General features: G+C 34.5%; 1 protein-coding gene across 1 annotated transcript; it reads left to right on the forward strand.

The window, feature by feature from the left end:
* The first annotated feature begins 453 nt into the window (after window positions 1-453).
* LOC131146671 (myb-related protein 306-like) lies at window positions 454-2,337 on the forward strand. The gene is made up of 3 exons (XM_058096411.1): window positions 454-716; window positions 1,107-1,236; window positions 1,383-2,337. The coding sequence occupies exons 1-3, from the start codon at window positions 584-586 to the stop codon at window positions 2,110-2,112; spliced, it is 993 nt and encodes a 330-aa protein (XP_057952394.1). The 5' UTR covers window positions 454-583; the 3' UTR covers window positions 2,113-2,337.
* The last annotated feature ends 8,500 nt before the right edge of the window (window positions 2,338-10,837 follow it).

A 10,837-nucleotide genomic window follows, 5' to 3' on the forward strand; every position in this document is an offset into this window, starting at 1 on the left:
AGTACAATTTTTTAAACTTTCATTTATGAAAAGTTCGATCGCTCAAATTCAAACCAAGAAATTTCTTTACTGCCTTTTCGTTAATGGCATGCAAACACATTAGAGTAGAGACAAATACAAAGAGAAATATAGTCACAACCATCTGTACATTTCACACATCGTTATCATGACCTCAAGTGAATTGTGAATGGGCTCCAGTTCTTCTCGAGGATGGGATGTTGTAATTGGGGTTTACGTGGTGCAATCACACTAGTATATATCTATTGAATGCGACGCGGTTCTGTGAGGCACAAGGAGAGCATTAAGCATAGCTGACTTTTACTAGCCATGAGTAAATGCTACTGCTGTTCGGTTTTGACTCTTTGGAGGCAGCTCCGTTTACCCCCTCTTGGTCAGCGTACACCTCATCAGCATCTCCTCCATATATTTTTTTATATATAGACTAAGAAACCCTTGCCTTGGACGCTTGTCTTGGCATTTCTAAGAACAAACCTAGCTACTGGGATCTGTGTGTGTGTGTGTGTGTGTGAGAGAGAGAGAGAGAGAGAGAGAGAGATCCACAGTATCTCCGGAATAGGAGAGAATGGGGAGACCACCTTGCTGTGACAAAACTGGTGTGAAGAAAGGGCCATGGACTCCCGAAGAAGACATTATTTTGGTTTCTTACATTCAAGAACATGGACCGGGAAATTGGAGAGCAGTACCTACCAACACAGGTACTTTTTCTTTTTTCCCTTTTTTTTCTCCTTTAAAAAAGAGCTTGGAAAGAATTAAAGAGGAAATCTTAATGATCATGATCATGAAGCTTTTATTATGTGAACCTCTCTCGCCATCTCGTCTGCCTCTAGCTACGGCAAATCTGTTGTGAAAACAGCTGTTCCTGAAGCATAGCTGCTAGTTGATCATTTCTGTTCATACGATTTTACTCCCTTTCTTGGAAAGAGAGAACCAGGGGCCGGAAAGAGTGGGGGAGTCAAGTTGGTTGGGGTTGGTTTCATCATTAAGGCAATCTATTTATTGCATGTGCTGCTGTTCACATGCGCTCAGTTTTTCTCTTATTTATTTATTTCTTGAAGGTTGGGTTTAATTCTTTTTTATTTTTTTAGGTTTGCTTAGATGCAGCAAAAGTTGCAGGCTTAGATGGACAAACTATCTCAGGCCGGGTATTAAACGTGGTAACTTCACTGATCACGAAGAGAAGATGATAATCCACCTCCAAGCTCTTCTAGGAAACAGGTAAATTTGCTAAATTCCAAATCCCTTCAGAGTTTTGTATTAATATATTTTATGTGATCCATTAATACTTAGTTGATGTGGGGTTTGATCATTTTGCTCTTTATGTGGGTTTTATTTTATTTATTTGCTTATATTTATGGATGCAGATGGGCTGCCATAGCCTCATACCTTCCTCAGAGAACAGACAATGATATAAAAAATTATTGGAATACTCATCTCAAGAAAAAGCTCAAAAAGCTTCAAATTGGTTCTGAGGGCCATGACCAAGGAAGGCTTTCACCAATCCCATCACAGCAAAACCCAAAGGGCCAATGGGAGAGAAGGCTTCAAACAGATATTCGCATGGCTAAACAAGCATTATGTGAGGCTTTGTCGTTGGATATATCAAACTATTCACCTGACAAATCTAAACCCACCATTGACTATCAGTCTTACACAAGACCAGTCCAATCATCAACTTACGCCTATACTGCTGAAAACATAGCCCGATTGCTTGAAGGGTGGATGAAAACATCCCAGAAATCAGGCCAGGTTAACTCCAATTCCACTCAAACTTCTTCCACCAACTGGGTCTCATCTGTTTCGAGTTCTAGTGAAGGAGCTTTCAGCGCAACAAGAACGGCCGCTTTCGACTCACAATTTAGTTTCAACTCTTCCACGTCGGACGTTTCACAGTCTGTGTCAATCGATGAGGGCGTGAATTTTACTCCTGAAATTGGCCTCTTCCAAGACGAGAGCAAGCCAAAGTTGGAGGAGACTCGAGAAGGTCCTTTCTCCATGCTCGAGAAATGGCTCTTTGATGATGGAACTGCTCTGGAAGGGCAAGAAGAAGTTCTTTTTGGCATGTCGTTGGAGGAAACAGCTCAGTTGCTTTAGAAAGGAGTTCAATCTATTGGGATTTAGTTTCTTAATTTGTTAGTTTTTAACCTTTAACGCTTGGGTCATATAACTTGTTTCTAGCCTCAGCTGAACGGGATCATTCTAATTGAAAGATCAGAAAGTGTAAATTACAAAGATATCTATATAAATATGCAATATGTACTTCCAGATGACAAAAGTAATTTGATCATCTTCTTAATAGACCTGCATATATGTTCTTTCTACGCAAAGGGTAAAAGAAGTTAATGTCTTTCTTCATATTTTGCTGCGTACATATGATAACTGCATGGGGATTTAATTCTAATCTTTTATCTAATATTCTGAGAGTTACCTTTCATTGAAGAGTACGCTAAATCAAGGGTTATTCAAGTTTTCGGAATATTGAGAATGCAACGATTTATTTCATTTGCAGCCATTAAGCTGAGTACATGAAGAGTCTGCTATAGCCTGTTCACACTTCCTCGACAATCAATTTCTTGTATTTATTTCGAGTGGAAAATATCTAGGGCTGTTTAGTTGTGGGATCATTTTCAATCTTTTAATTAGTTTTGCAAAGGTGCAGCGAAGAATTAAAAAAAAAAGTTTTACAAAGAATTAATAAAATCCCAGCTTATTTTTTTAATAGTTGTATTTAAAAACCTGGAGAATAAAGGATTTATTTTTTTAAAGAAAAAAGTTTAGAAAAAAAATTTTGAAAGATGCTACCCAACTTTGCTATACTCATTTAGAAAATTCAAAAATAAGGTGGCATTTTTCCAAGTTAAGGAAAATTTGGTAACCAAGAATAGAACAATTCTTACCTATGTCAGTGCCAAAATCTTTTACTGCCTTTTTTTTTTTTTTTTTTTCTGATGGAAATATAGCAAAATTTTAAAAATAAATTAGATATTTTTTTTAAATTCTTTTAAAAACTACAATTAAAAAAATGAACTTTGTTTCCCACAACTGAAAGGGACTCTAGTTTTTCTTGAGGTTTTAGATGGTGATTCTTTATCCTTAAAATTTCGTAAACTATTACGAACTCTTCTATGTAGAAAAGATTTTAAACATAAGTTCATTATTAATGGCAAAGCAGTTAATCTTTTACTAGTTGAATTTAGGGTTTTCACATAGCACGATAATAAAAAAGTTGAAGTTTATTATTCAAGAGATAAACGAGATTACTTATATACAGTTCCAAAATACTAAAAAATTAAACCATAAAGCTTATGAAATCCAATCACTTGTAGCGCCTTATAAAATTCTAGCCAAGTTTGTACAGGAAGCAAAAATCAGAATTTTATTTTAAAAAAATGTCAAAAATAACAAAAATATTATGGCCAAGGTACTCAAGCAACCAAATTTGGGGTAGTAATATAATTAACTTCTCTCAAATTCAAAAGTTTTGAAAATTTGAAGTGCAACTTAAAACGCTACAACAAGAAGGCTTCTCATAATTAAAATGTTACTGAAACGTGTTCTAAGTAAACAAAGATTTGTCATTTGAAGCCCTTTAACTGTCACGAGCTCACTGTAGGATGAGGTTACGGATCAAAAAGTCTTGTCATTAATCACACAGTTATAATAGCATAAGTTGGTTGGTGGATAATTAGTATTGATCAGACCCTTGACCAATCACAGAGCATCAGGACTTGAAATAGACCTTGTGCATGACAGGCTTGATGAATAGTTTCCTTTTTTCTTTCTGGAAAACAACGACAAATGCATATGGACATCTTTATCTTTATACATTTTATCAAATTTTCTTTTCACATAGTTTATCAGTGTTCTCATGCATGTCAGGGCACTCAACAACCCAACTAGTCTCATGCTTCTAATCAACAAATTTTCCTAGTTTAGGTGTGCTTTCATGGTCATACAATTTCATTGATTTAAATTAAAAATTTTAAATATGAATAAAATTTTCAAAATTAAATATTAATTAGATGTAAAATAAAAATTTTATTCGTTGATTTAAAATATATATATATATATATATATATATATATAATAAGTTTCGTTCTCCCATGATAACGAGCAAAGTGAATTTTTTAGTATTTTCTTTTTATTATTCTAATATTAATAAGTTAAAAGAGGACCTAAGCAATGTTTATTTTTTTTTTAATGGATCCAAAAGTGAATTGTTCTAGTTAATAATGAGTGGACGGTTAATTAGCCAGCATATATGGCATTCAAATGGTCTATATTGCTTATTGTAAAATAATGGGAAGGTGTGATTTCGGTGCAAGTGGTGTGAGGGGTCAACAAGGGATTGATTATTGATGTGATTCGACATTGTTGATCGCCATTCTATCTAACTTAGCTTACGTATATGGTCATTTTCTTGACCAAACCTTTAATATGCATTGCATACTTTAAAACAACATTGATTTTGACATCAATGCACTAAAAAATGCATTCTTGAAAAAAAAATGATTTCTAAAATATTTTCTTTCCCTTCCTTGTGTATGCATGTTAATTTTTGTAATTGTGATGAGAATCAACATGCATCATTAAATGATCCATTGCATGTTCCAGTTGAGCCTATTACTAGAACAAGATCCAGGAAGATCAAAGAAGCACTTAATGGGCTGATTCAAGAGATTTGGGTCGATTCTAAAATGGGGCATGTCAAGCATGATCCAAAGGAAGATAAAGGCGTAATAAACTTAATCCAAACTATTGATAGGGCTGATCTTGCTTAATTGGGTATAATTACCTCAGTAATGGCGTGAATTAATGACTGTAATTTTCTTAGAAATAGTGTTGATTAATGGCTAATTATGGCCTAAGTAGGCGTGGAATTAGAAGGAGAAAGTGACTAATTACTTTCTAATTTTAGACTAATTAATTGGCAGCTTTCTAGTCGCATACCAATTAATTGGCTGATTGACTTACCTATTTTGGACCTTCCTTAAGCATGGTTTCTTTGCCCTTTACAATCTATTATTGGCGTGGAGGAGCTACTAATTTCATACCCAATGAGTGTTAATTTTAGGCTCTTCTATTTTTTTGTCCTTTTTATCTACTTTCTTATTTTGGAACCAAGTTAGATTTCTTCTCCTTATAGTGGGTGTGTTGGGCTGAAGAGGGGCTGATCAGTTTTAATATTTTGTAGTCTTATTTGTAGCCAAGTTTTATAAATAACATGCACTCATTGTTATGAAAGTATGGAATGAAAATTAAAAGAAAAACCTGAGGTTTGTTTCTTCTTTTAGTTCTTCAGAGAACTTATGAATTTATCAAGGATTCTTCCTTGTGGTGTCAAACTTTATACCTTCTTTTTGTGATCCAATTAAAATCATTGGGTTGAGGTTTGTTACTTTATACCTTTGGTTCATGTTTGATTTATGAATGTCGGGTCGGAGTTTTCTATAAAAAATATGAATTTTAGCTTTCTTGGACAAGTATTCCAATATTATTTGTTGGATCTCCAAGCGTGTCAGTTGAGGTTCGCATAAAATTGAAATGTCATATAGACTTAGTACACAACATCCATGTGCAGATTTTGTAAAACAAAAAAAAATTAATGAAATTCAAAAATAGGAAAGTATGCATGCAAGCGATTGACCAACCATTGAGAGCACGGTTGAATGGTGCATATTGGCCAATAAAGTTTGGTTAATCGTCTAGTCTAGTGACTGTTCACAAGACATTTTTCTTGACTTTTTTAGAAATTTTGAGTCAATGGTTGGTTTAAACACTCACTACATTGTACATCTAGTCTGCTGGCTAATTATCTGTGGATGGTTTAATGGTTTCCCCATAAAAATTCAAATTTTTCAAATATTCTTCAAAAAAAAAAAAAAATTTAAAACTAAAATTTCCATGATGTGGCTTGTGGACATTTTTCATAATATTTTTGAATTAGTTTTAAAGTGAGTTCAAGACACTCGAGTTTGTGGTTCTATGACCAATAGGAGTGTTAAACAACCCAATCAACTCCCCCAACCTAACCAACCCAAGTTGAACTGATGAGTCCCTAAAATGCACTATTTTAGGCACCCATTTATCTCTGTTTATCCTCATTTATCTTGTATGTAACCCTTTTGAAAACCAAGGTGTAATCTCAAGAGGGGGGTGAATTGGGTTATTAATTTTTTTTTTAAATCTTTTTTATAAATTCTTAACTTCCTTTAAATTCTTCCAAAGATTTCTTGACTTCTCGTTGATTTAGCAATCACACAAAATTCAATGCTCTTTTATTTGATCCACAACCAATAACTAAAGTATTCAACACAACACAAGTAAATAAAACTTAAACAATCAACCAACCATTCAACTATCGAAGTGTTCAATCCACAAATACCAAATCAAGGTAGCCTTTTGGCAATTTTTAGCTCTTCAAGAATTCAAGATATTTTCTTGTTTGTAGCCCTGTAAATATATGTTAGCCTTGTGGTACTGAAATTGATTCTTCAAAGCAAACCACAACTCAGATTCCTAATAACTCCGAATTTAAATAAACTCTTAGTTAATTTGTCTTTAGGTATTAACAAATTAACGCACTCCCTTTGAGGTTTCTGCCAAGTGTTAATCAACCAACGTACTCCCATTCGGTTTCTACAATCCGAAAATCAAATTAAACTTAAGTTTGCTTAATTTCAAAATTACGTAGTATATATGATTATGAAATTAAATCATCCACGCAGTTTATATGTTTTTTTAACATAAAGAGAGTAAGGGAAAGTGTTGACCTTATTGGTCACGCCCGGTTTTGAATATGACAAATACTCATTGTATCTAATGAATGTTTGAGGTTTGTGCAGGAATCAAGAATGATAAAATCAAGATGTGTACAAAGCAAGAAAAGCTTGAAGACCAAATCATATTCTTTGTAATATACTTATATTGGTCTGTAATAGTAATTAGGGCATTCGGTTTGTATAAGCTCACGCACATCACATGTATGATTTACTACGTAAGCTCAAACCGAACCATGAATGAGAAAGGACCGTAGAAAGACCTTAGAGTGCCCTTCGGTCGACCGACACTGAATTTTTTCGGTGCTTTCAAATTGGACCCTAAGTGACCTTAGGACACACATATATTCACATATATTTGTTAGGCACTTGAATAGGAATTGTTTGGGTACATACGGGACCGAAATGCACACTTGGTGCACTTTCGGTCGACCGGCCAATTCAGTTCAATTTGGCCCGGTCGACCGAAACCGGTCCGGGTCAACTATTTGACCCAGGCCCGGTCGATCGAGCCCTTATAGGTCATTTGACCTCGGTCAACCGAACCACTTAGGAGTCAATAGTTTGACCTCCCGGTCGACCGACCAGATTTGTACTCCAACTACCTGGTCGACTGAGGGGTCTTGGGAGGATTCCCAATGGTCTGGTCGACCGAGCCATGCAGTTCAAAAAGGCCCCGGTCGACCGAACCTCAGAGTTTTGGAAAATCGCCCTTGCCCGGTCGACCGACCACTCAGTTCAAAATGCCCCTGGTCGACCGAGCCACTTGAGTCCTGGTCAACCGGACCTCTCGGGTTGGTCCAATTTTTACCGTGGTTAATATTTTTCTAAACAAGGTTAAAATGCCTTAAATGTCATTAAACCTTTCTAATAATACCCAATAGGTCCCCAACGGTCATATTTTCTCCCTTGCCTATATATACAAGTTCATTTGAGAAAATTAGTGTGGGATTAGTCACTTTGATTAGGGAAAATTCTTTGAAAAACCAAAACCCTATAACACTCATTTCCAAGCTCCACACACTCAATCCTACGTTCTCATATTGCCTACATCATTTGTAAGTTGGTTTTGAGTGTTTAAATTTAGTAGGTTTGCTCTCCCATTCATATTTGATTGAGTTATTTTGATTGAGAGCTAAACCTAAGTATTCTTAGGAGAATTTGTTAATAAGTCTATCCTAAGAAGACTTTGATAGATCTTCTAAGATTTGCACCTTCGTTGCAACATCTTAAGAAGTTGGTATTTACATTTTGGTTGCAAAAACATTTTCAAATATCTACTGTGTTTTTATCTTGAAAATATTTGATGAGATATTTGCTAGTGTGATAAAATCTTTGTTGCAATATTCGTTAACTCATATATCCCTTGCTGAATACAAAGATTGAGTATCCTTTTTACAAACCAAATTTATACATTGCTAAGAGCTTCATATACATATATGTATTGAGAAAACTTGTTGATTGACATATATGAAGTTTGGATAATATCTTTGTTTGAGCACTTAGATTAAATATCCTGTGATACAAAGATAATTTAAGTTTGCACTCTCACGCACTCATTACAACGATAGTAAATCTATTTGAGAGTTGACATCTTAGACCACATTGAGCTTACATACTGAATCATATTTGTGGTGTATATTATTGTGCGAATTTGGGTACTTATCTACTTTACTTGAAAGCACAATCACTGTACCATTTCATTGTAATACACTTTGGTTGTATTTCCAGGCACGGGCCTGAAGAGGGAGACTAGCCCTGGAATAGTCCCGGATTGGCTTAGACCCGGTTAGGAAAGCTAGGTGCGTCGTCCTATTAAGGCGTGTAGGTTGAGGTCAGCCCTGCTAATTGACCTGGTTAAGGTTAAGGTCAGCCCTGTGTTAATTTGACCTGGTTGTATACGGTGTCGCTCCACCCTTAAGTGAGCTATTAGTGGAATCCCCCTGCTTGCGAGCTTGAGGCGGGGACGTAGGCACAGTTGGCCGAACCCCGATAACATATCGTGTGTTTGCTTACATTTCCGCACTTTACATTTACCGCACATGTATGTTATGGGTGAATGATGCGTATGACTTAATTTTCATATTATATTTATCTACGCATTTGGAAATTGCATAGATTAACCTAGGAGAAAAAAAGTTTAAAATTCCAATTCACCCCCCCTCTTGGGAATACACAAATTCTAACAGACACTTAGTAGAATTCGTGCACAATATGGTAGGAAGAGAGCCTTTGAATGATGAGAGCAATTGAGAGAGATTAAGAGCTGAATTTGATGTTTGGTGTTTAAAATCATTGATCTTAAGGCTATTTATAGACTTGATAAAATGAATTTACTTGATCCCCAAGTTTACTTAGAGTAGTGCCCAAGTTTTAACTAAGTTTGAGCGTCAAGCAAGCTGATTTAAAAAATCTTTTTGTTATAAAAAATTTAAATTTTCCAGTGTGGCAATAGCCTGTCTCCTTTTGGTCAGGCGCCTATCACTAAATACACAGTTTAATTTCAAAGTTAGTAGGGTGGCAGTTGCCTGGAAGAACCCAATCAGGCTTCTCAGTTTGCCTCATTAGGCGCCTGTTAGGGTCTAGGCAATCACTTGTTGACCTTATGTTTGTGCATTTTAAAAGCATTTAAATTGTTAGCCTACTGATGGTTTCAGTCATGCTGCTGTCAAGTACAAAAATGCTAATTTTAAAATATTTTTGTAAAAACTCTCTTTGCTTCTCAATTCATGGAATTTCAATTTGTTTACTTTAAAAGATACATTCCAAGATTAAGTTTTAGGTCTCTAGGTCTCTTTTATACCTAATGAGCATAAAAAATAATTTCATACTTGAGTATACTTGAAGTACTTACAAAATATGTCCTATAGACTCATTCAACTCTTTATTTCTTGAACTCCTTGAAGTCTTGAAGTTATTGTTTTGAGTTCTCTTGGTCGTGAGCTTCATTGTTCTTCGATTTTTTATTCTTGATCATTTGAATTTGATGTAAGCTTTTGAAAACATTCCATGTGATCATTTTCTTCAAGATTTATTAAATCATCGATCTTTGAATCCATGCTTTAGGCTTCATATGATCATCTTGTGAGCACTTGACCTTTTATTCACATGCATGATCCTTTTGAATCCTAAAAATATCATTACTCAACCAAATATGTTAAGTTTCTTGTTTGTTGGCATCAAAACAGGATTTTAAGCCTTGTAAGGCCAACAATCTCCCCCTTTTTTATGATGACAAATAAGGAGTAAAAATTTAAGTGAGCCTTAAAAAGACTCCCCCTTACAATAAGTATTAACTTAACAAACTTAGTAAGTTTAAGATCAATTTCAATGACTCTTTTACTATCATGTCCATCACATTATTCAAATTCAAGATCATCATTCAAGTTCAAATACTTCCTTTTGATACAAATATCATGTTCAATTTTTGATACCATGCTCAATTTTTTACTCAAAACTTCTCCCCTTTTTGACATCAATCAAAAAGAGTATGATATCAAAAATGATTAAGTTCAAATAAAATCATATTTTGAGCATATGAATATCAAACATGCATATCACGCATATGTACACACTTAATTCATTATTTTTCAATATGACATGTTTAGTGTGCTTCAATATTCAAATAGTCATGTATATTTCATATTTGTAATTCATATATGTGTTGTAACATCTTAACTAACAACATTATCCCTCTTTGAAAATTTTATTAATTCATGAAACTAATTGAACTTTTGAATTGTGATACTAATAAAAATATTAAAGAATAATACTAATTGAACATTTCATTAATTCATGATATCAATTGAAAAATTAGGGAGAAACAAAATATAGTACAAACAATAAGTCATGTGACTCCCCCTGAATTTAATACATTCAAATTTGATACCAATTACGCTTTTAAATTTATCATCCAATGTTTCAAACATTGATTCATATCATGTATGTGGTCATGGATACTAATATCAAATACCAATATCATATCAATGTCATAACATGCTCATGGATATAATTATGCTTGTCATGCTCATATATTAATC

Source organism: Malania oleifera, chromosome 13, assembly GCF_029873635.1.
Source record: "Malania oleifera isolate guangnan ecotype guangnan chromosome 13, ASM2987363v1, whole genome shotgun sequence".
NCBI lineage: Eukaryota > Viridiplantae > Streptophyta > Magnoliopsida > Santalales > Ximeniaceae > Malania > Malania oleifera.